At 39.2% G+C, this 26531-nt stretch overlaps 1 protein-coding gene across 2 annotated transcripts in view; it reads right to left on the bottom strand.

Annotated features, from left to right (window-relative positions):
- AQR (aquarius intron-binding spliceosomal factor) overlaps positions 1-26531 on the bottom strand; it is a 95841-nt gene that overhangs the window by 47597 nt on the left and 21713 nt on the right. For both annotated transcript variants that reach the window (XM_067558070.1, XM_067558072.1), the window contains exons 11-19: positions 24239-24355; positions 21430-21543; positions 20288-20391; positions 18149-18251; positions 16136-16256; positions 11238-11379; positions 10186-10364; positions 5977-6144; positions 5365-5534 (exon numbers count right to left, since the gene is read on the bottom strand). In XM_067558070.1, the coding sequence (XP_067414171.1) occupies positions 5365-5534; positions 5977-6144; positions 10186-10364; positions 11238-11379; positions 16136-16256; positions 18149-18251; positions 20288-20391; positions 21430-21543; positions 24239-24355 (1218 nt within the window). The remainder of the gene's footprint in view (positions 1-5364; positions 5535-5976; positions 6145-10185; positions 10365-11237; positions 11380-16135; positions 16257-18148; positions 18252-20287; positions 20392-21429; positions 21544-24238; positions 24356-26531) is intronic.

The following is a 26531-nucleotide window of genomic DNA, read 5'->3' as shown; positions in this document are numbered from 1 at the left end:
TAACTTGGTGAACAATGATTTTATGAATCTCATGTTCATTTCCATCTGATTTCTGAAGCAGCCCCTGCTTAGCCAATCATCCAGATATGGAAAAATCTGTGTTCTCTGTTTTCTGAGGAATGCAGCCATGACCGACATGCACTTTATAAACACCCTGGGGGCCACCGAGAGGCTGAGTGGGAGTACGGTGAATTGGTAGTGAGATCAGTTTACCAAAAAATAATGGAATTGTCTATGTCTCGGGATGATTGATATATGGAAGCATGCATCCTTCAACTCAGTGGCGGCGTATCAATTTCCCGGATCCAGGGAGGGGATAATCGAGGTCAGAGAGACCATGTGGAACCTCAAATTCTTCATGAACCTCTTGAGGTTTCCTAAGTCCAGAACGGGTCTTAGACTGCCTTTGGCTTTCAGGATTAGGAAATAGCAGAAATAGAACCCTTTTCCCCTCAGCTCCGAGGGAACCTTTTCCACTGCTCCTAATTGTAGGAGTAAACGTTTGCACCTCTTGGACCAAAAGATGCTAATGAGAGGGGTCCCTGAAGAGGGATGGGGGAGGGTGGGAAGAAGAGAGGGAGCTTAATTAGATAGAGTATCCCGGTCCTCAAAGGGAAGGTCTTGTATGGTCTGTTGGACCTCATGGGGGAGGCTTGAGGCTTGGAACCAGGAACTCCTACACATAGCTACTCCCAAGGCCATTGTGTGAGCCATCGCATCGGCCTCATGTAGGGTATCTCTCCAAGGAGCCCAAGAAACCACCTTGCCTTCTTCAACCAGGACTGTGAACTCCTTCTTGGAATCCAGTGGGATGGAGTCCACAAATTTCATCATGACCCCTCAGGAGTTGAAGCTGTATCTGCTGAACACCACTTGCAGTAATGATGCAGAGTTGGAGCCCCTCCAGTAGAGCAGACCTTCCTACCGAAGAGGTCTATGTTTTTCACCTCTTTCATCTTAGGCATGGGGGGCCTTGTGACCCTGATTCTCTTGCTCATTTGCTGTCACGACGACCAGTGAGCCTGGAGGTGGGTGAGTTTAGATGTACTCATAGTCCTACGAGGGGACAAAGTACTTCTTCCCACCTTTTAGCAGTTGGGGGAAGGGAGGCTGGGGTCTCACAGGACCTTTTCCATACTCTGGATGGTCTTTATGAGAGGCAGAGGTACCTTCACCAGTCCTGACAGGGCTAAAATGTTCATCACAGGGTCCACCCCCTGAGAGACCTCCTCAACCCAGATTCACAGGTTTTGGGCAACTCTGCAGAGGAGCTCCTGGTGAGTCCTGTTATCATGACTGGTGCTGGTGAGGACCCTGCAACCACCTTTTTGGGGGAAGAGGAAGATAATTCTCTGACCCTCTGCTCCCAGGGGGTTCTGCAGTGTCAAGTGCTCAAACTCAGAGCCAGGGTCAATGTCTTGCTTGGCACCAGTCAAGTTATGGTCTCTGAACGGTACCTGCTCAGTATTTGCTCCCAAAAGCCAACGAAATAACGGCCAACAACGCTCCAAATAAGTCTTCTGCGTTTGATGGAAGGCCCCCGGGCCACTGCAGCAGGGCTTGCCACTGAGGTGGCCAGGGCATGGGAAAAGGGTGAGCCGTCTCCATACCATGGTAAGCCCCTCTCTCATGGTGCTGACTTCGCCGGAGATGTGAGGATCCGCTTCGGAGCCGGATCCCGAACAATTGCTCCTCGGGGACTAGGGCAGCACAGTGCCCCTCAGTGCCAGTCATCTGTGCTGGGGAGATGGTTTCTGGGGCATCACTGAGGGCTTGTCCTTGGAAGGCACTGAGCGGCTTTTCAGTGCTGCATGCTCTGGTGCCAGTGCACCATCCCTAGCCGGGGGCAGAGACACCGTGCACTTGATGAGCTCCCTGGAAGCCTCAAATGTTTCTGGAGTGGAGTGGAGCTGCAAATCTTCCTCCATAAGCTCCCTGGTTGGGGAGTCTGATGGTGCTGGACTCAATGGTTCCCTTACCGGGGCCAGAGTTGAAATCACTGTAGCAGTGGTGCCAGAAATTGAGTGGCTCTGCTTGAGCCCTTACGCCCAGGAGGTTTGGGCATCAGCAAGTGCACTCTGTCCAATTTCTTCGGCGTCTTCCGAGGGATGTAAGAGTGTGAGCGGTGCTGCGCTCTCAAAGTGTCTCTCGGTGCCGGTGACCCATGACAGCGCCAAGGGTCTCTTAAACTAGAGTCCTTCCTTGACACCCAATCTCATACTGATGCCGGTGCATTCTGGATTGAGGTGGCAGTGCTTGGCGCTGGTTCTGATGAACTCTGAGATGGTCTGAGAGTTGCCTCCATGAGGATAAATTTGAACCTCTGGCTCCTCTCCTTCTGCATTCTTGGGTGAAAGTCTCTGTAAATTTTGCAGCCATCCCTCAGGAGAGTCTCTTCAAGGCACTTGAGATGAGTATTGTGGGGATCACTCCTGGGCATGGGCTTCCTACAAGCCCCGCAGAGTTTAAATCCAGGAGACCATGACATGCCCCAGTCCCAGGAAGAGAGGGGGATCCCTTAAGGGGAATCTATCTACTAAAAACTAAACAAACTTAACTACTCAACTATTTACAGATACCAGGTAGGTAGCACGATGAAGGAGACACTTGCAAAGCAAGAGAAACCAGTGTTCCAGCCGACTGTCACAGGTGGTAAGAAGGAACTGAAGAGGTGGGGGGGGAAGGGGCGACAGGGCCCTATATAGGGCACCATGGAGACGCCACTCCAGGGGGCTCCATAGCCAACCCTATGGATGCCACTAAGGGAAAAACTTTCCAGTGACTGTGCATGCAGTGTGCACACATCTAGTTTGAATGGACGTGAGCAAGCATTCAAAGAAGAAAAATTAGTTCCCTGACACCAGCATTCAATAAGGTAAAAGCTATAAGCATACAAAAGTAATCCTTTATCACAGAAAACCATAGGCAGCCTCAATATTAGGGGCTGTGAAGTGGACCACCAATACAAATCTTTGGAATTTAATTACAAGGTCCCCTCAAAAACACTAAAGGTGTTTCTTACAAGGGTCAACCCCTGCACCCCCAAATGTCAAGTTTGTAGGCTAACCCATACACATAAAAGCCAATTTAAAAAAAGTTAAAAAATGTTTCAAAAAGTCAATATTGAAAGGACCTATTTTAAACACCATAACTTAATTTTCTGTTTTTTAGTTTTTTAATCCGAAGGTGTTTGAATATCCAATTTATAACAGGAAGCTATCTTCAGTCTTAACTGGAGCAACAGCAACAGATGAACTGTTGAGTGATATGTCAACTCCTACAAACTGCACTCTCATGAGAATTCTTACCTCCTTTTGGTCTTTTATTTAAAACCACAAAAACTACATTAAGGAGAAAAGACCTCAACTAAGTTGCATTTCCCTTCAGCACTTTGAGGTCATGGCATGAAGGCTAGAAATTAAGATTTAAAATAATTTCCTTTCTGTTGCATTATCTTAACATTCTCTGAACAATGAGAATCCCTAGAAGAGATAAGTCGAGGGCTACATCATAGGTTTCTTCTGGCCACGGATCAGCTATGCTTCCACTGCAGCCACCCAGGGTAGTGCAACTACACTGAAATTTATATTCATACTAACTCAATGAGAGCTAGCAGTAGTAAATATACACAAGCAAGGGAATCACACCACTAGTTTGGAGAGTAGATGTAGCAAACGACAGCTAACCTGAACATTTTTAGCCACAAGACCTCTTCCAAACACCTAAGACACATTCTTATTTGGCAATGAAGTAGCAAGAAAAGGTCCTCAAGCTCTCTGAAGAAGTAAAATCTCTCAACTTGAATAAAACTATGGATAAAGTGGAAGAAATAACAAGGGAGGATAATAAGCAGAGATACATAATAAGAGAAATCTGATCGGATAAGTTATGTATTACCACCTCAAGGCAAAACAACAGATGGACATGTCCAAGACTGCAAACAGCAAAAACTAACACTACACAAATGTCTGCACTGCAGACATGAAGGACAAAAAAGCCCTTACAGTAAAACAAGCTGGAAAACCAATACTCTGCTTTAAACTTAAAAATGCTTAGTTTTGGATAATCCAAATAAGCCCTGATCTTAATGCTTTTGTTGTTATGTCTCACTAGACATTCAAGAGGATTATATCAAGAGTGTTTATAAAGTACATGGAGTACCCCTTCATAATTCTACAAAGAACATGACGACAGAGAATCAAGTTAATTTATTTGAGTGACAATGACTATTCCTGTGCTGATGTGAAAGTAGTGCCACTCCGGATCTCTACCAAAGCACAATGACTTGAGTTTCAGTCATTTTATTTCCTTGTGTGGGCCCCATCATTCAGGCAAAAATTGCATGCTTATCCCACTAAATGAGCAGACCCCCCCTTATGTTTTCTTTTTAAGTTTCACAGCTATACCCAGTCAAGTTGTGGATGGAATACAAGAAAAATGAGTACCTTTCATGAGACTCTGAAAGAGTGATAAACAATGGAAATTAGGAAACAGAGTGCATACAAGGCAGAAGGGGGTTATCTCACAAAACATGTACCGGTTTCTCAGTACTGTTTTCAAGTTGCACCATTTTTTGTGACCTTTATATTTGTAGTCAAAAACTTACAAACAGATTTTCAGTAAATATAATTACATGCAACAATTCCTGAAGTCCACAGAGAAACACCTTCCAGCTCATCAAGCTGTGATTAAGAGAAATACTATGAGGCACCTTCTTTATTAGCATAACATCTACTTAAAAGCAATTTTACTTGATCATACCCAACATCCACTGTATTCACTGAATGCTCTCTGTTTAAATGCTTTTACAAAGGCATATTCACTGCTGAATGTAATTTTATGGAGTCCAACTTTTAAAAAATGTAATGTGAAAGTGCAAAAAATCTTGCTTAAAACTTAAAATGACCAAGATTTCTCAAGTAACATCAGAAAACAATCTATAACCCTCTCAATTGTGTATAGGTTCATTTCAGAGATTGGCTGAGCATTTATTATTTTTAAGATGCATCTTCACAAATTTTCTTTTTATTTAACATACCATCTACACCTGGATTAACCAACATGCACTCAGTGCACTTCCACAAGTCGCCCATCTCAGGGGCATGGGAAGTGGGGGGCAAAAACACCAATACACACAAAAACAACCCAGGCACATGTCCCCACCTGCATGCTGTGGTGAGAGCCTACAGGCCAGAGCAGTGAGGACCGACTCCGTCATTAAACAGTTTAGGGAAATAAATTCTGGCCATCTTTTTCCCACCAAACAATCTTAGTCAATGGCATATGGTACATCAGTTTCAACAACTGTTCCAACTCAGCACATTCAGAAATCAGCATCCTATGAACAGATATAATGTAGCTTACCTTAAAGTTGTTTTCTTTTGGCTTTCTCCTCATGATTATATTGAATGTCTCATAGACATCTTCTACTCCATTTTGGATTGTGTTTGTCATGTCCTGCTGATACTGGTTAGGATCCAGAAATACTCTAAATGTTCTTGAGTCTCCTTTAAGTCTTGGCTTGGGTTCTGGTCCTGTTCATATTTGAAACACAAATCAAAACTGATTAAAGCAAGAAACAGTGTTGAAAGCAGATGAAGAGCCTCGTTTTAGGAGAAAAATAATTACTTTTGAAACAGAATAAAGACAAATTCACTTTGAAGCTCATATTTACAAGTATGATTTATTGGCATGCTTCCATATTATTTCTAATAAGGTTTTCAGAAATAGGTCTATTTTGTTCTAAAAATACAAAGCCCATATGGAGCTATGCCAATTCATATCAGCTAACAGACTTGTTCATTATTTTTTCTATACAATTGTATACGGATTTACTGGGTTTTTTGTTTTAAAAAATGGCAGTGGAGTTAATAATATATTCAGTTACATATGGGAAGCAGTAAAGTGGTTCATCATACTTGATAAAAACCAGATTTTTCTTTCAAATAAAGCTTAGTTTATAAAGCATCATCATACCTTCTTCAATGACACGTCCTTTATCATCCAACATGCCCTGGATTTCACATCCCCGGACGTACACCAAACCAGTTTGTTCAACAAAAGGTCTCCTTCGATCAAACTTTGTGCCATAAGGTTGTGTGGGACGCACCGTAATTAAAAAACAAACATCATGTTTGCGCAGACCTGATTGAAAACAGAAAGAAGTTGATTTATTTGGTTTATTCACCAACTCCTCCCATGTTTGTTCCCTAATAAGCAACCAGAAATGTGTAAAATAGGCAAGCTTCTTTTTAACCTTTTGGCTAAGATCAAGGGTCGTAATCTTTTAGTGCTCAATGTAATCTGTACTGGCGGAATATATCCTGCATTTAGAGGGTATAGAATCAACAGTCTTTTCTATCGGTCTTTGATCCTACAATTAGCCTAGCATACTTCCAAGTTTAAGGATAATTATGTAAGACACTTTAAACAGAATTCTATAAAAAGATATAAGAAAAATTTGGTGCTAACTGAGCGGTTACAGTAAGTTTCCTAGGTAGGCCCTTTCCAACTCTATGCTTCTATGACTCTATTCCTTCAAAACTTTCCTTTGCCAAGATGCCTATAAAAACTTGATAACTGTTAAGACTGCTGGTACACAGAGGCCACTGCCTATAATGCTGACTAGTGCTGTCTCATTGTTTCCTTGTATTCCCCATCTCTCTATATCCATTTGGCATCTCTTGTTTCATACTTTGATTGTAAGCTCTTTGGGGCAAATAGTCTTTGCTCTGTGTTTGCACAATGCCTGGCATAGTGGGGTTCTGGTCCATGACTAAGGCTCCTAGGCACTACAATAATGCAAATAAATACATACTCTAAAACCAATCCAGACTGTACCAAACAGTCAAGAGAACAATTTTTTAAAATAATTAAAAAATATACAAGTAACTTCTGGAAAGATTGTTCTTAACAAACAAGACAGGAAATGGAAAAAACAAGAAGCTAAGACAGGAGCACGGGAGTTTTAAACAACATAGTTAGAATAGATCATTTTGCAAAGAAAGTGTGAAAGAAAGCTCTATCTATGGAGACATCGAGGGAGAGAGATATCAGGGCTGCACAATGTTTTTTAAAGAGTGGAGATTCAGGGTACCTGAATTCCTAGTATGAGGGATATCTGAGAGGTTTGTACATCAGACATCCTGCTTTTCACACAATACTCTGGTCCATCTTCTGCCTTGCTGCCACTGATAGCCAACAACAGGTCACTGATCAGAAATATTTGAACAACACCTACAATTGGCTTACTGTACTGTACATAAGGGACCTATCCTTCTTTTCCATGTAACAACAATAAACCTAACATGGAAACTTCAATTTATACTACTGAGACGCTAGTATGTCACACAGCCGTATCTGAGTTGGGCCTTAAACTCACATCACAATCCAAAAGTTATATCTATTGCCATAAGCTCAATTTGTTTTACTGCATGTTCTGCATTTAGCATTTGTGCTGTCACAGCCTATATAGCCAACACACTATCCAACTCTAGCAAGTCTCTCTCTCTAACTGAATTTAAGGACTATCAGTCAATGTCACTGAGGAATATGAATAATTGCTTCTATGCAGTTTGCCAACAAAGTCAACTCAAGTAGAATTCCCTAAGCAAAAGCGTTGCCTACTGATACTACAAGGAAACACAGGATATACGGTACCAGCTGGCAATTCCTGACAATATTAAAAAGCACAAATGGAAAAACACTGGCTTTAATCAAGTAAAAGCCTGTCACCTTTTCATTATATTACAAAATGGATCAGATTTCCTCCACCATTTTAACAAAAGGAGACTACCAGCAAGCAGGACACACCATCTCTCCGCACCACTTATCTGCTCTGTTCTTGTTAGCAGGCAGGGTATTACATTTACAAGAGGAATGGAGTCATGGTACAACATAAAAGGTATGCAACTGAAATATTCAGCACCTTGGGTTTGCTGTCAGTGGCTTACCCAATTGAGTAGTTTTCACTTTAATAATCCTGCAACTTAATTTTGGAGGGCTCTAGATTTGTCAGAGGTTTGGGAGGATTTTTTTTAAGTGACTTATGGACTTGTCCATCTTGATATCCCATTAAAGTAAATCATACAATATAAAAGAATATTATGGCACGCTTTTTTTTTTAAACAAACACTGAAGGCAGATCTTATTTAAAATCATTACTCCATACATTGCAGTCACTTTCCCTTTTCATGTTAATTATTCCAACAGTATAGATAAGCAATTTTTATTTTGGGGTCATATTCCCTTTTCAGAGTCAATACCAACGAGCTTCTCTAAATCAGTAAGTACAGAGGTGTAAAAAATAAATAAGATTTGCAACTACCAGCTCTGCAAAATGACAGCCAGGTCTTGTCTAGTGTAACATATGCCAAGAGAAGTTTTTCTGCCAGCGTAGTAACTCCACCTCCCCAAACAACATTAGTTAAATGACAGAAGCCTTTGTCTATCAACATAGTGAGTCTAGAGAGGCAGCTTTGCTGGCATAGCTATATTGGCTAGATGGTGTCGTTTTTTCACACCTCTGACCAACATAGTTATGCCAACAAAACTTAATACTATAGACCTGGCCCAAGTTTCCTTGGTTTGTGTAGTTCTCAGCTGCCTAATGAGCAGACACAATAGAACAGTGCACTGTTGCTCTCAACAAACAGTATTTTCACAGGTTTATGCAACTACCTCTCAACTAGAAAAGGTGGAAAGTATGTTCTGACAATGGCTTAAATGGTGGTTCTGTTACTTTGGTGAGCATAACATGTACACGTCAGAAAGGGGACAGCTTCTGAACAGGATGAAACATCTAAGTAGGTTCTTTAATTAAGAATCCTTTAGGGTGAAAGATTACTGTAGAATCATGTAGTGGTAGGTGAAAGGATGAAACTGTAGTGGGGCATTACCATGCAGAGCTGAGGGAGAGACCTGACTATTTAAAGTGAAGTACATGGGCCAGAATAAAGAGAATGGAAGACTAGTTAGCAGCAGCTCCTTTCTGCCTTGCCTAGATGGAGAAAAGCTGCGATTTCACAGAAGACAGTTTATGAGTCTGCTAATGACTGAATTAAGAGAGGTAGTTCTTTTAGCTCAGGCAGTAGAGGATCATGTTTTTAGGTAGAGAGGTCCCAGGCTCATTAAAAAACTTCTGACAACCCATCTTAGTGGATTACAGATGTTTTCCTGCTTTCCAGATTTCATTTTATGGACTCCTATGGAGCAATCACAGTGTATATTGCCAAATACTTGGTAAAGTCTCTTCGGGTTGTGAAAAGTCCAAAAAACAGAACCCAGTGCTGATGTTGGTCTGCCACAAAGAATGTGTTATTTCCAATTAATGGAATGGACCACAACAGAGAGAAATGAGTGTAGGAAGGGGATTATGGAAGCCATTTTCACTATCCAAAACCTTATTTGCTTGATGTATTTGTTTAAACACCCAAGATCCATCATGTGATTAACCTCAACCACCCCTTTTCTTGTAGGTATTAAGCGTAAAGCATTCAGCAGCTGTTCCCTGTCTTCTAGGTTGGGGTTTATGGCTGTAGTGAACTTCATGAGAGTTTTAACAGCAGCTAGAGGAAAGATTGGAATTCTTGGTATATCCTCTGCCAGCTCAAGGAATGCTCCCCTAGTGATGACAGAGCATCTCAGTCTCTCTCTAGTTTACCCAAAAGTAAGTGATATCATTTGTGATATAACAGATTTATAGTCAAATTACAATGTGGCAGTTTCAGCTTTCTGCACATACATTTCTGTTAAAAAGTGCTCTACAGACAATCACTATCTATAACTGATATTCTAGAAATCAGCATAAGAGGAGCAACAATGTGGACAAATTACAGGTCCCAAAGTATTTTAGATTCTTTCAAAAGAGGTACAAAGAAAAGTGAGACAATCAGGAGTTTCTAGATCTATTTATTCTTCAAAGCTCCATAAAACTATTGAGTAGTTGAAGTTTATATTTGGGTTTTTTGATATTTTAATTACATTTTTACAGAATAATGGTTTAAATCTCCCATTAAAACTGAACTCTATATAACAATAGTGTAGCTACTTCTGCACTATAATATTGAGTAGGACCAGGGTACTTTAACATTGTAATAATATGATGAGAGCTCTACACTTATCCAAAATTCTGATAGTCTCTACACTGGGCATAAAAGGTGTATTACTAACACAAAACATGAGTACCTTGCCATTCATTTTTGATGTGATCTCGGACATTCAAATGAATTGTAACATCTGCTCGTACACGCATGGGCCAGTTTTCACCAATGTTGGGCTTTGCCACCTCTACCACAGTGAAAGACACAATAGGTTGTGCCATCCGAGCCCATCCACCAAACACAATGCCTCCATATTCCGATTGCCTTAAAAAAAAAAAAATCAATGTTGTGTTAGAGCCATTAATCTTTGCTGCATTCAGATTTTCTTTAAACTGCTGAATAATTTAAAAATCACACAATCAGCTCCAATTTTTAAGAGATCTGAGGAAGCAGAATTCCACAAAATTTCAGCATATCTTGTATCAAAGAGCCAACACATAATGTGAACTAACACATTTTAATTTCATACTCTTCTCATCTCCTGGATGAAGGCAAAATTTGTGATGACATTTCAAAAATAAAAGTCATCCAAAGAAAGAGGTAGAGACCACCACAAAGGGATTTAATGAATATGAAAGACAGACTACACTCTATGCACTGCAGCAAACTTAATGAGGAAAAAAAAGAGTACTGGTGACATAGACATGGGATTTTCAAAAGTACTCAAAAAGTAACTCTGCTCCTAGTGAGGTCAATGATACCATTATGACTTCACTGGGAGCATGGTTATTCCAATACTACGTATTTGTGAAAATCCCACCAGTACTGTCTATCAACAATTAAGAACAACTGTTAATACAGCAAGTTTGTGATTGACACTTAACACAAATAAGGTTTTAATGTTACTAAAGGAGTACTAGTCCGCACATAGTGGTCACAAATGTTCTTCCTGGGCAACCATATCAGAACATATTTTCATAATAATTTTAGAAGACTAATCTTGCACAAAACAGTATTTTAGAAAAGATTATGGAACATACATTATATATTTATAACAACTATAAACAGCTTGTTACTACTTAGATGAACGTATCCACTTTATATTCTACACATCACGAATTATTTACTCCAAACAAAGCTTTAGCTACCTCCTAAATTGTGGAGTTTAGTTTGTTTTAGTTAATACTGAAATATTACCAAGGTTTCATCCTACTGACACTATCCTCAATGTCCTGTCTGATCTCATATGTAGATTCTAAGCGGAAGAGGTTGAAGTTCCTTAGAAGGTAGTCATGAAGAGTCAGAAACTGTAAATTCAGTTTAGGAAGAGCGAGACAGCCTAAGAAAAGAAAACATTAGTCCATCTTCTGTCTATTAATCTAACAAATTCACTGGTTTTACATGTTCACAAATACTACTTACAATTCCATCATCATGCTTTAGTCATGATACTGGAAGATTTAAAGAATGCTTTCTTCTAAAGCCACATACTACAAAAAAAGGCATATAGGTCATTTCTTCCCCTTTGCAGATCACCTTCAAGCAATCTAACTGTACTAATTTATTCTTGTTGACTGTCTCTTTGTATACAACTGTAGCATTTAAAGGGCACTTGTCTTTTCATTTACAGCAAATTATTTGCAGTCATTGGTAAAAAGAGACTTATCTTTTCACAAGAAGCGACTACATTTAGGATAATCACACGGGACAATTCCCCAAAAAAGTTTCTGATAAATATTGGCACTGACACACATGCTGTGGACAAGTTAGGTGACTAGACAGAGCCCTGTCCATGAGTCTGAGCCCTGGTCTACACTTACCTTGAAATTCAGCAGCAGTCGATGGGAGTTACACAAGCTACTCTGCGTAGCTTGTGTAATTCCTGTCAACTTCGTAACTCCTCTTCTACGTGGCGTCTTCACTGCACTGTGCTGATGCAAAATGCGTTCCCGATGACGCAGTGCTACGCCACTTGAGGGGACGGTTTTAATGTGTCGACTTCTGGGTTGATTGAGCAGGTCTTCACTGACTGCTCAATCGGACCCTATGAGTCTGCTTCCCACACGAAAAATTCCCAGGTTGCAAAAAAGCCAAAATTTGTGTAAAAAAATAAACTAGTAAAACCCCCATATTGTCTTTTAAAAACCCCAAAATTTTCCAGGGGATATCATTAAATATTAACAACAAACGGCTTTAATTTCATTTAATACTTTCACTTGACTACTGTCCCAGTTTCACACCTTTGTTTATTAACTGTGAAAGCAATAAAACCCTTGTAACATGCATTATCATCCTTGAAATCTTTACTGGCACACAGTATTACATGTTGGCTTCCACAAGCAAAGATATACTGCCAGTAAAGAAAGATGATACAACAGAATTATTTCTATTCTGCAAAGCTATATGGAGATAAAGTGTCTGGAGGAATGGGCCAAGAGTCTGTGCCCAGCACAGCATACTCCCCTCCAGAGCCTGGAATGAAACCCAAGACTTCTGAGTCTCACCAATCCTCTGCTGTTTGCAAACATCTGTGAAATCCACTGATAAAGTATCCAAACATCCTCTAATGTCAGTCCACATAGAGAATGACAATCTACTATTGCTAACAGTTACTCCCTTAACTCAAGTGGCAGAGGTCTCTGCAGTGGATCTGAAGGTTCCAGCCCTTCTGATGACCCACATGGGTATCAATACAGCAGCACACGATGGTGTGACTGACGGACAATATCCCATCATACCTAGACAAAGCCCATGGAATTAAGAAACTTTATTGAATTAAGTTAAACCTGACTGACTTAGGGTTAATACTTTTGGGGTACATTGCATTAAAAATGCAACTGTGTATGTGGTATTGTGGCATTGTATGTACCTTCTCTAGTACAGAGGAGGAATGCAAATGTACTTCCTCTATTATCAACCCTTTGGAGAACCCCCAGAGAGATGTGCATATATTAGTTCAAACTGGATTCTCCAGGGACCAACCAACGAAGAAAGGGTTTTAAAATGGCTCATGGCCTTCCTCCTGACCCAGCAAATGGGTAGGAACTGTGGTCTGCCGATGGCCTCAATCCTTAAAGTAGGGTTAAAAGGACTGGGTCTACTGAGATCTCATATGATTGAGTGCTTGTTATGAGCTGTAGCGATGATGAACTTGTGACCACATAGGAATCCCCTGGTGGGCTAGGGGGCGAAGGAGGAAGATTAAAGAACTCCTCGTGACAGAATCCATGTTAGGGTGAATTCTGGTAAGTTTATTAGCCTGTGTGTATGTTCTCTCTTTTCTTTAAATATGTTTTCTCTGTAATGCTTTTTATGTAAGAATAAAATGGAGTTGCATAGGAAGTGCTGTGTGGTAACTTATAACTAATAAATTACACCTGTTAACCAAAGCGAGTAGGTGTCATTGGGCAACCTGTCTGTGCTGGGAATAAAATCGAAAGCAGGGATCTGTGCAGCCTGGAAATACCTAAATCCAAAGGCAGGGGGGAAGAAGAGGGAAGATGCATGACTCCACACAACAGAGACAAGGGCTGGGGAGAGTGCATGCCCTTGCTGGACCACTGAGGACAAATACAGGTGCAGCTGAACTGAGACACATGGTATTTCTGGTTTTTCAGTTTGATTTTTTAAAAACCTAGGAAATTACATATAAAAAACCCAGTGAGGTTGGAAAGCCAAACACTTAGAAGTTAGGAAATGCCAGAATTAAGAGTGCACAGGCAACGCTAGTTAAGGTATGTCCTACTTTTAAGTGCTTGCCTTTGTAACCTAAATAATGTTCTTTTAAGGTAGTTTTGCGTGTGCGCAGTTATAAACAAATTATATAAAGGGCTGACAGCTATTCAGAATAGCATCTTTCTAACACAGTATACAATATTCATATTTTGCAATGTGAAAGTATGAAACAAACAACACAAAAATGAGTTAATTACACAAGACGACAGGAAGTTTTTCCAGACATCAATTAAATAAGTGTTTCAGTTTTCCAGTGTGAAAATAAATCTGTCCATTTCTGTTGCATATATGGTTAAGAATCCCATACACCAGTAGGTGTAAGAGCATTTGAAATGGAAGTTTCACTCAAAAAGGCACCATTAGAATAAGGATTTCTAGGACAGCCTCGCTTCTATGAGATGCGGCACTGATGGCATTAGCTAGTCTACACTATGTTGGCAATGATAAATGAATTTTTTTTTAAAAATCAGCCAAAGAATATTTGAAATAATTTTGGAATGGGGAAGTTGCTAATAGGCAGTCTGCAAAATGGTATTGCTATCTATTATTGTAGCTACTCTCTTCCATCTCTTATTCTTTTCCACGTCACTCCTTGGCTTCAATAGAGATAATTTTTCAGGCTTAATTTTTACAGGGCATTCTCCATATCTGCATGCAACAATTTATGTGTACGCTCCCCCATCCCTCCACAGCAATAGGTTTTGCACATGACAATTCTATCTGTTGTGATGGAATCCATCACAACTAACAGTGCACAAAAATTCACATGCAGGTGTACACAAACACAAATATGTATGAAATATCTGAAGTGATTCTCTGAATTTCAGAGAATGGCCTTCCACTGATGTCTATATAAGACTTTGTAGCTGGAAGAAGCTGTACAATTGCATGGCCCTGTACCCTACAGTTAAGAATGTTGTCTGTTCTGGAGTGTAACCAGATTGTTTGCCTGAGAACTTGATTTTCAAATCTTTTTTTTTTTTCTTAAAGTATTACCTTTCTGGAGAGATTACAGTGATCAGGTTAAACACCCAGAGTTCTGTGGCACCTTAAAGACTAACAAACTTATTTGGGCATAAGTTTTCGTGAGCAGAAACCCACTTCGTCAGTGATCAGGTTAACACTGCAGTTTCCAGACAGCACTGCTATCAGGAAAAGGGAACCTGTTACTCTGCAGAATCTGAATCATGTTAGAAAACAAAATATTGCCATAATAGAAGTACTGTTGTCAATATAAGCCATTATTCTGCTCTGTGTGTGTGTGCTGATCTCCAAAGAATATCCAGGTAGTTATTCAAAGTGGAATTTTTTTTGTTTGCTTTTTAAAAAAGAATTCAGATTTTAAAAACCAATATCAGTTCAGAAAATGCTCATGTCCTTAATATAAACACCTTCCATGACTGTTCTGTTCTCCATCTCAGCCAAGGAAGAGATGTGCTTCTACCTTTCCTATAGCCCTAGCTTATAACATTATTTAGATGACAACAGGCTCAGACCTGTGCCAATGATGGGACAACTTAAACTCGCATTAGAAATTCCATGCATTCCCTAAACATTCTGACTGCCACACAGACTATAGAATCCATCTTCAAGTGCCCAGTGGGACATTCTGTGAAGATAGGTACTTTTATCCTTAAAACTACATGAACTGGTTCACTGACAGGCCATTACTGGCAAAGGTAAATATTTAAAATACTATCTGTTCAAAAAATAATGAATAGCCTATAATGACTATAAGCAGATGTGTAGTACAGATATTAATTTTCAGGATATGTACTGGAGTTTGGGATTTCAGTTTAAACTGAAAGTGACAAAATCTCACCACACTAAACTGACTTTACAAGAATCAATCCTGAAAAAGAGCTAAGTTTTTTTAAAAAGGAATTCAACAGAATTCACTTGCTGCTTACTGTAAAACTATGGCATGATTCACTTCTTGCTCAAGCTCTCTAGAGTTCATTTCTTGGGGGCACCTAGTACCAGTGTGGAAAGCAGCTTTGTCCTGTGGTTATATACAGACAGAGTAAATGAGAATGTTTTGTGATTTACTCCAAGTTTTTATGATTCTTTTTTAATTTATGTTTATTTAATTGGTAATGAAGACATTCATTTCAGATCAAGTTTATGCAGTACAAATTCAAATAAGGGTATAAAAGCTGATTTTTTCTTGGAAGTTAAAAAAGCCAAAAGTAAATATTGAAAATGAATGCAAATAGAAACAAAAAATGAGAATTCACTGTTAATAGGACTCTAAGTGTCCAGAATTAAAGGCTATGGCATAGTTCTGAATGAACTAGAATGAACTACAAGTCCTTTGAACTATGAAGTTTTAAGAGCAATCCAAATATATTTGAATATACCTTCTCCAGAATAGTACTCAGTTGGGACAATATTTTCATCCCAAATAATCTTCTCTGTGGGATACAGAGGCATTTGGTTAAGCTGCTGAATCTGAGATATTCGACGAGCATGACGGGACACCTAGGAAAGAGAAAGTGTACATTTATACTAAAGCCTGATCAAGTCAACATTTTTCTATGCAAATGACAAATAATTTATAGATGGTCATCCAGGAAGTAAACACTAAAAAGATCTCTTCATCTAGCCCAACAAGCTGAAGTACCTTAAGACTTCGGAAATTAAAAAGTTATCTCCAACCTGTCTGTGTTGTATTTTTCTTTAATTAGTCAAATCTTGTTTGTACATTGAAGGAAATCATAAGATGTATTGGTAACAACCCCACCTCGGATATTTCTTTCAAAAGCTTAATTTAAAAACAAACAATGAAAGAGGTCCCATTTTACTAGGATGACAAGTTCAGGTGTAATTTTAGAGGCTGAGTTTATGCCTCTTTGAAAATTGGGCCTGTTTAATAATTCATTAATTAAGGGTCTGATCCAAAATCACCTGCAACTGACTTCAATGGGCTTTTGGATCAGGCTTTTGGAGAGCACAGGTGGTGTCCAATGATGCAGCATCAAACACAAATGAAGCCACATGATTATCACAGAATAGTTAGCATGCAGCTCACTGGTTTCAGATCATAAATAGTTCAAGCATGGGTCTTAATATTAGTGTCCCACTATTATTTGGGAATCCTACTTTTAACATTATTCTTAGACACGAGAGAAGAAGAAAGGTTCTCTTTCCCTGTAAAAATGGCATAATTTTTAACCAGACCTCTATAGTTTTAGGCAACAGCACAAAATAGGTACAAAACGGCTGAAAATATTTAGTCAAGTTTCCCTAATAAGGCTAGAACTTTAACTGAAGATGAAACAAATTTTCACTATATTTTTTCTGAGCACCAATGTTTGTTTAAGTATGATAGTTTATATGCAGAAACAAATATTTATATCAAGCCCCTATACAGAAAAATACATTTGATACCACAGCATCCTGTTTGAATAGGCATCTTATCTGCAGCAGGAGTAGTTCACAATCTGCCTTAAAACTGCTCATAACAACAATCAGGAAAATATTCCAAATAATTTTAAAATATGATCAGCTACATCAAAGTCAACCTTCAAAGAGGAGATTGAACAACGGATATGCTGAGAAGTAGCACATGCTTACAATTCAGGCTAGAGTTTCTTGCTCAGATCATGATCTACTCAAGTTAATTTTTTCCCCCTCATTTATATACTGATGTGGAGATTTTCAAACCTGCCTAAGGGATCTGGATGTTCAAGTCTCACTTTAATTAATGCGAATTGGATAGCAAAATCCCTCCAGGCTGCTCTGAAAAAAAAATCACAGCCTAAACACAGTACCTGCTTTACAGACCACCTCTGAAGAGAGACCACCTGTCACAAGCAACTACTTGCAGATGCCATGGAACACACACTGCTCTCTGGTGTGCAAACTTTTGAAGAGAGACCACCTCTTACAAAAGACCACTTTCGCTAACTCCCATGAGTGGTCACTCTTGGCATGTTTTACTGTATTTTTTAAACAGGTCTAAATACCTATGGATACAGGTATCATGCAAATATCTACACATGCTGTAGCAGATTCATGATGCGGGGAGCTTAAGCAACTGCCAATGAGACACTGATGACAGTCCTCTAAAGTTGCTGCCATTCAGAGACATCACCACTTCCCCAGGGGAGTCATATTTTACAAGTCACATTTTTCCCTGTTTAAAGATTAGTCGTTAATTACTTGATTTTAATTCACAGCTCAGTTTCCAACTCACTCCATCTTCATTCTGCTGTAGTTCATCAGGAGCTCCTAACTGTGAAAGCCCTCTTGTGACTGACAGCATTAGAGCTGCAGCTGATGTGCTTTCATTCAATTTGAGGAAGTGAAAGCAAGCCTTCTTGCAAGAAAAACCATAGATGATAAATATAACTAGCATTGGTGTGGTTTACCAGTAATTCGAGGAGAAATTCTTTGTCATAGCTTGTATCTTCCCCTTCAGGTAGAGCTGGTAACAAGCAGAGGTAGGATGCCACCCGGTGGAGTGTGTTTGGGCTGCATGGTATATATGGGTGGAAGGGAAGAAATACAAAAGTCACTGAGTGATTTTTACTTTTTATAAAAGCTGCTGTTAAAAAAACAAGTGAAGACTTGTTTGCATTACCTGAACTGTAAAAATATCAAGAAAAAACCTTAGAGAGTCTTAAAAGTTAAAGTTTTTATTCAGTTGCTTTACCTGAATAATTCCCTAGAGGTGTACAGCACAACATTTACAACATTACAGAAAGTGGCTAACAAATAACGACAGATACAGCACACCATTCAGAAAGAATTCATATACAAAAATAGAGAATACAATCAGACCTTCCAGCTAAGATTTTCATTTTCATGTATGTTCAGATAGCTTTTGAACAGACAAGACACACTGCCTTTAATATTTGCTAAACTGGTCAAGATAAAGCCCAGGGTGCAGCCTATGGAATCATAGATTAGGATTGGAAGATGCCTCAGGAGGTCATCCAGTCCAACCCCCTGCTCAAAGCAGTACCAAACTCAACTAAATCATACCAGCCAGGGTTTTGTCAAGCCAGGCCTTAAAAACCTCTAAGGATGGAGATTCCACTGCCTCCCTAAGTAACCCATTCCAGCGCTTCACCACCTTTCTAGTGAAAAAGTTTTTCCTAATATTCAACCTAGACCTCCCCCACTGCAACTTGAGACCATTGCTCCTTGCCCTGTCACCTGCCACCACTGAGAACAGCCTAGCTTCCATCCTCTCTGGAACCCCCATTCAGGTAGTTGAAGGCCACTATCAAACTCCCCCTTCACTCTTCTCTTCTGCAGACTAAACAAGCCTAGTTCTCTGAGCCTCTCCTCACAAGTCACGTGCTCCAGCCCCTTAATCATTTTTGTTGCCCTCCGCTGGACTCTCTCCAATTTGTCTACATCCTTTCTGTAGGGGGGGGCCCAAAACTGAACACAGTTCTCCAAGTGTGGCCTCACCAATGCTAGATAAATGCTTTAGCTCCACCAATTTAGCATGTGTTAAAGATAGAGTCCCTGTTAGACTTTTAAAATGTGTTAGCACATATTAGCTAATATGCCACCTTTAAACACTAATCTAGACAAGACCTAAATGTTTCAGGATGAAGCTATTATATTTGAACAGGAGAAAGACAACTCCAACTGAAACAATTGTTAAAGAGAAAGTGGGTTTTTTTGATTTGCTGCTGCTATTATTGTTTTGTTAGTTTTACTAAGACTAAACAGTGGGAAAATTAACAGTATGACAGGACAGGCAGAAAGCAAGAAATTTAACCTATCCTATAGTATCGGAGATCCCAGAAATGCATTAAGAACATCAACAGCAGCAGACCTAAAGGAATACACAGTCAACTTACAAAATAACTATTGTAACTATAGCAAATAAAACATTTTCATATAAATAACACTGTATATAACTATAATTTTAAGACTAGTGAAAAATATTTCTTTCCCCGTCTCTTCACTTTATGCATTGGCAGAACTTTGAGAGAGTGGCTCCAACTCAAATTCACCCAGCAATTTATGTGGGTCTTTGATACAACAATAAGGAAAGAAACATTTTAAAAATATCAGGAAAGCCTTAATTATTGTAAAGTCACAAAAAATGGTAGGACGACTCAGGGGCACGTATAGTACCAAAAACTATTAAATCTACTTTTAAAATGACTAGATTTCAAATTGATGTTGTTCCTTTCACTCCACCTGGAGATCAGAATTAAGGGAAAGATGTATTTTACAGCAAAAAGTAGCAACCTAGTGATAATAAATTAAACTTCATTACACCCACGTGTGGCAAATAGTTTATAATCTCAGTTCCACACATGAATAAACTGAAGCACAAATGATTTGCCCAAGGTCACCCAGCATAACAGAAGCAGAACCCAAGAGTCCCAACTCCAAGTTCTTCCAACCAAGAGTCAATTTGCAATATGACACATTTAATTACAGCATTACTATATACATAAAAAGGCTGGAGGACTAATAACAAAAAACAGAGAGAAATAAACTTAAAACAGAAGAACTGAATTTTCATCTTTATGGCTTACCTCAGGGGTCCACAGAGCTTTACCAATGAACCATGAGTATCCACTGCTGCCACATTTGAAAGTGCAAAATCGTATAGTTCTGGGAAATGCGCAAAAGCTGCTCTCTAGAAAAGCCCCCCAAAATGTAATGAGAGGTTAAACTGACTTTTACATAACAACTTCAAGTTTATTACAAGTGGGAAAAGAATTGCACTGACAAGAGTTGAACAATAAAAAGACCCTGAACATGAATATGCAAGAACTCCATCTTCCTGTGCGTGTGGTGGCACCTAGCAGAGTGGGCACTAGCGGAGTAAAAATAATGTAATAATGAAAAAACAATTTTTCTGCTTAGTATGTATGGCTTACTAGTCTTGTGCTTCTGAGATGTATTTTTTCCCCCTAACACTTCTGATAAACACTATATGTTTTGGCATACAATAGCCCTATGAGCAGCATTAATGGAATTTTGGTAGAGACTGACCACAGTTGTGAAACTCAGGGATTTCACTCACCAAGGCTCTGAATGTTAAAGGACATGAAGATTTCAATGAACCTCCAGAGGTGCAATTCAAAATTGCTATGAAAACTCAAGAGAATTCTTTTCATGCTCCTAATTAGCACCTCATGAAACACACATAAAAGTCCCATAGCATTTTTAATTACCACAGATAGTCAGGACTTGGTTTAGGTCTCATCTGAAAGACAGCACCTTTAGCAGCAAATGCTAACCATATACATGCTAAGTACTTATTCTGGGGAAAAGTGCCATCTGCTGCATAAGAAATAGCACTTCCTCTTGCATCTAGGTTTCCCACCCAAATAGGTCTTATAGATACTGACCCTTCTTAATGAGTTGACAAGTTCAAAACTGGAGGTGGTATTGTTTTGCTGAAGCAGATAATAGAACTACTAATCTTGACTGTCACTTTCATTAGGTTCTCTCCACACATTGGCTATTTGCTCTTATCTGCTCATGCAATTTGAAGTGTGAATTACATGAAGTTCTTCAGGATATTTTTGAGCAAAGCTATGCAAAGAAAGATATTGAAAGACTAGCACCATTCTTTCAAGGAAAAACAAGAGCTTTCCTTTTGGAAACACCAGAATCTTGCAAATTAGATTTAAAAAGATGTAAAAACTGAAACCTAGTGTTTGCCTACCTGTAAGGAAGTAATTCTATCATAGTGAATTGTAGTCATCTCATTCTCTGTTAAAGCATTTCCAGTCTGGTCATTAATTTCAAAGCCAGTATAGAATTTAAGCATGTCTAAAAGCTGAAACATGATACATGTAAATTAGCAGTACATTAGAATGGGATCAGCAACTACCATATAAAATCTTGAAAAAAGATATGGAACCCAACATCTCAACTTCAGGCACCCCCCCCCCCACCCCGTACAATACATTTCTTACCAAGGTACCAATAATCTAGACAAAGAAATACGCATGGACTGATTAGTTATATGTTTTGTGCCTTAGCCACACCTTGAGATTTTATCTACATTTTAAAGAAGTCCTAGCAATGTCCATAATACATACCTTCAGTTGTAGACAGACAGTTGTAAAATATTTTAAATAAACACCCCTATATTCAATTTACATCTTCCTGGCCACAATCACATTACACTGAATGCCATTCATGCTAATTCTTGTAAAATGGATATATATACAAATATGTATACACAATAAACGTCAAAAGTGAAAATATATCTCATAGAAATGCAAAAGCAACAGTTTCAGCTAAAAAATAAATGTCTACTACAGAAGTCATCTCTTAAGAGTAAAATAGTTCTTGATTAAATTTTTATCAAAGAAATTCACCTAGGAGCTGCCAAGAGTTGAAGTTGAAACTAGCTACATAGGGAATTTAGTCTAATTGCCATGAGATAAAGCTGCAGAGAACACCTTAACAAATAACAAAGTACATAAACTGAGGTTGTAGTGCCTGCAATAACTGCATAACAAGTGAAAGAGATAAAAACCTAGTCACCAGCTATGAAGTGATGAGATACCATAATCTGGTGGGATTTAATTCAATAGTGTCACAAAGAAAAAGCAGAATTAATTTTTGAATGCTGCACTTAGGCTATGTCTACACTGACAGCAGCAAATTCGCTGCTGTCAGATCGACTTATCTGGATCGACTGAGCGGTCAGTGAAGACCCACTCAGTTGATCCAGAAATCGACATATTAAGACCACCTCCTCACGTGGCATAGCACTGCGTTGATGGGAATGCGGTTCCCATCAGCGCAGTACATTGAAGACGGAGCACAGAACAGAAGTCAACGGGAGCTACACAAGGTAAGTGTAGACAAGTCCTTAGGATATTAACCAGCCCTTTAGTAAAGAAAATTAAATGAGATGAAGATAAGCAAGAACTTCTTGAAACCGCGGGCACACTGCTTGCACATATGCTGGGGTCTGGTACAGTGATTGTAATGCTATATGTTAAAGTGTTACTGGTTAGCCTATTTCGGCCAGAAAAGGCACCTTTCTTTAAAAACGCAAATCGCATGCAGCATGTCTGGAGGGCAAAGGTCATCAAGAGAGAGATTATATCTGGATACATCTAGGTAACAAATGGTATTTGCTATGAAGGCAATGCAATACAGCTGAAAATGAGAGCCAGGACAATTGCTACAAATTTTGGTCCTGAAAATACATGACAAGGACTCAAACCTTTCTAGCTGCGACAGGTCTCAAGATAGAGGACCTGAGCAGAAAAAAAATACACATCATTCTAGTTGCCATGTTCCTTTTTCATTTCAAGTTGGACTTGATTTTAACTGCTGATAGAAATTTAGAAATGTTTTCTTTACCAGTTTTCAGGTTCACAACAATCAGTTTGTGAAATAGCTGCAAAGACCTTGTCAGAACATTAAAAGAATGGGCAGTTAGAATAATGTGATTCTAATGTCAAATTTAGTAGGATGCTCATGAAGCCTCCTGAACTCTGGAATTCGCTCCCCAATTCTCAGTTATCTAGGCCTGCAGAGAGCTAGTTTCCAGGAAGCCTCATCAGTAAATCTGGCCTGTAGCCAGTTGCCTGACTAGCCACATAACCTGATTGGTTGCAGAGGCCAGCAGGCCAGCTCTTAAGCCAGCAGCAGTGGCTTGCTGGCTGGCTTCTCAACGCTCGCACTCATCACTACTGTGCTTGCTCCTGCATTACCTTGTTCCTGCTGCTGCTCCTGCCTTGAACCCAAGCCTTACCTCTGCCCTGTCCCTGACTTTAAGCCCTCCTTGCCTGATCTCTGCTCACTCCAGTTCCTGACCTCCAGTTTGACTCTTGGCTCTGGCTCCTGATTACAGACTGTGGCTAAACCCTCTAGAATCCAAATCCTGACCTCTGGTTTTGACCTTCATCTCTGGCTCCTGACCAAGGACTCCAGTTCAACCCTTGGCTCTGGTATCCAGTTTCTGTCTTCCAATTTTACTGTTAGCTTTAGCTCCAGCCACTAGTCCTGCTGCCCACTCTGACCGGTAGGCCTGATCAACCTCATCCCGGTCAGCTGATACCAACCATTGGTCTAAAGTAGCCTAAACTGTTGAACTTCAGGGCATGCTACATAACTCAATAACTTCCTACGGCTTTTGGGGAAGGCTGAGTTGTGTGGAAGAAAATCTGAGGTCACAAACAGGGTGGAAGATTTAAACTACTGATTTTTTTAAAATTTATGTTAGGACACATTGCTGGGTGAATGCTATGTAGACTGTATTTTTAAAACTGCTCAAACACAGAGAAAAGGATATACACATATACATAGGTAATGCAAGATTAATGTCTTGAAGATTTAAAATAAATCTATGCACAGAGTCTACTCAATAATCCAATTTTTAGTTTATTTCCAACAAAACATGTCACAAAGTAACCATTTTCAGCAACCAAAGGCAGATAACATGAGAAGAGGCAGCAAATATTTTGCTTGAGAACTTAAGAGCTCTCTTTAGTAATATCAGAACTTACCTGGCAGAAGAGATGGCCCTCCTTTTCTCTTTTAGCAAGACTGGACAGGTAACAATGAACAACAAGGTGGGAGTCATCTAACACTGTATTAAACCAGCGCCGTGTGGGAAGCAAGGCCTAGAATAAATAACTTTGCATTAGTAGTCGACTCAACATACATGATTTTAGAAACCCATGGCTCCCCATATATAACTTCTCCTAATTTCAAGACAGTAGGTCAGGACTGAATGCTTCATAAATGGCTGATGATGGTTATTTACATAAAAGAGATCCTCTCAGAGGCATCTATCCCAGAATGCAATTCACCTGTGATGACTCCTATTTAAGTGAGTGGATTTTGTGCAGATGTACGAGTCCATAAGGGCAGAACCTTTTGCAGGACCAGGGCCTCAGAATGCACACCTCACTAGTGAGATGTATCTGATTTGGTTGATTTCACTATCAGCAGGACATAGAAGCAATTCTTTTAGTAAGGATATCCATGACCTTCATGTCTGTTGTACAGTACAAAAAAAGGCTTAGTGAGAACATTTTTTAAAATGTGAAAGTGGAGTAATTCCCTTATACTTATGTGCATATTTTATTTTTAAATTCAAATACAGCTATTCAAGACTTGTATTTCTCATTAAACCAGTATCAGTAAATGTAATTCATTTACCATAATATAATAAAATAATCATTTCTTCAGTTTACTGAAAGCAAGGGGGATCTCAGAATTTTTCACACTATTTAAACCTCATTAAAATCTTTTCTGATTTTAATCTCAGAAATTTAATCTAAATTTTAATCTCTCTATAAGGGAGAGATTATTTCACTCCCATCTCTGAAATACAGATATTACTTTTATATAATATTGCAGCTGTTTAACAGAACCTATTATGTAAAAGGTATCATTTTCAAGTAACTTAGCTTCCACTATAATGATGTAACTGAATATGAAATGCCATGCCAAAATAAAATAAAATAAAAAATAAAATAAAAAAATAAAAAAGACCTAAAATGTATCTAAAGATACTCCACTCACATGGGACATGCTGCAGAGACAGAAAGAATGAGATGGCTTTTTATAGCTAATTTCTAGTTTGCCAGTTCCAATTAGTACACCAAGTTTCACAAACTATTTGAACTCTAACTGTTCTGTAATATACTGAGTAGAGAGAGAGCAGACATGCAATTTACTGCTTCTTGGCCTTTTGGCTAAGATCCAGCATTGTACCCAGTTTTATATGTCCTCTCTCCAGGTACAGTGCCTTGTACTTTCAAGGGAATGGCCTGGATGATCTAATTGGTCTTTTGTATGATCCTAAGAAACCTACGTTTTTTAGCAGAGGGCCAGTTAACATTTATATTCCTATATCGAACACTAAATCACATGTACTTAGGATTTCTGTAAGAGTTTAAGTGCCACCATTGTCATCTTTACAGAGTTTAATGAAGTTGAAGTAATTTAAAATAAATCTGCTATTCATGTGTGAAACTGTATCAACATCATTGATGCGTGAACTACTTCCTTTTAATCTTCAAAATAGCTGCACTACGGAAACCCAGAAGAATGTCCCATTTCCAGTACTTGCAGAGGTCATATTTTACAGAACCTCACTGCCCTCCTGGATTGTTTCACAATATACTGCTTTTGTGGCAAGGAAACAAAAAATGTCTCAATTTCTGAAGTAATCTGAATGTTATAGAGTAAATCATGTTTTGGTTTATTTTGATAGCTCATATGATACATTAATGTATTTATAGTTTTAGGAAATTAATTTACAGAGGCATAAAAGTTATAAGTACAATTAAAATTTGAAAGAATTTAAAATGAGAATTTCCCTCATATCTTAACCAAGGTATCACTTTGTTAGCTACGTTCTGAAACAGCGCACAGATGGTTAAAAAAAAAGACTTGTGGATGTGGACTTTACACTACAATAAATTTCACTTACTAGCAAATCCCTCAGTTGACAGCAAAAAGTTGCCATTATCCAGTAGTTGCCAATAAGCAGAAAGCAGATTTGTGGGCATAGGGAAGGAAGCACTGGAATGTGGACAGGACAGGAGCAGAGAGATGTGCCATACAGTTCTGTGGACCCTCTGAGCCTCTGCTCCCTGTGGAAACCCTGAGCACTGGATCTGCAGACCCTCTCTCTGCTTCTGCCCTGTCCACAGCCTCCTTTTCCAGCCTGCAGTGCAAGGATTCCAGCAGGGCATCCCCCATCAAGCAGGGGTGCGGGCATCCCAGCCACTTACCTCCTGTGTGGTCCCCAGGTGCAGGCAGGTTTGAGGGGCTGCAGACAATGAA

The sequence above is a fragment of the Emydura macquarii genome, unplaced genomic scaffold (genome assembly GCF_026122565.2).
Source record: "Emydura macquarii macquarii isolate MOO-44397 ecotype Brisbane River unplaced genomic scaffold, CSIRO-AGI_Emac_v2 contig_1876, whole genome shotgun sequence".
NCBI lineage: Eukaryota > Metazoa > Chordata > Testudines > Chelidae > Emydura > Emydura macquarii.
The sequence above is the reverse complement of the archived record's forward strand: the minus strand, read 5'-3'. Positions and strand labels throughout refer to the sequence as shown.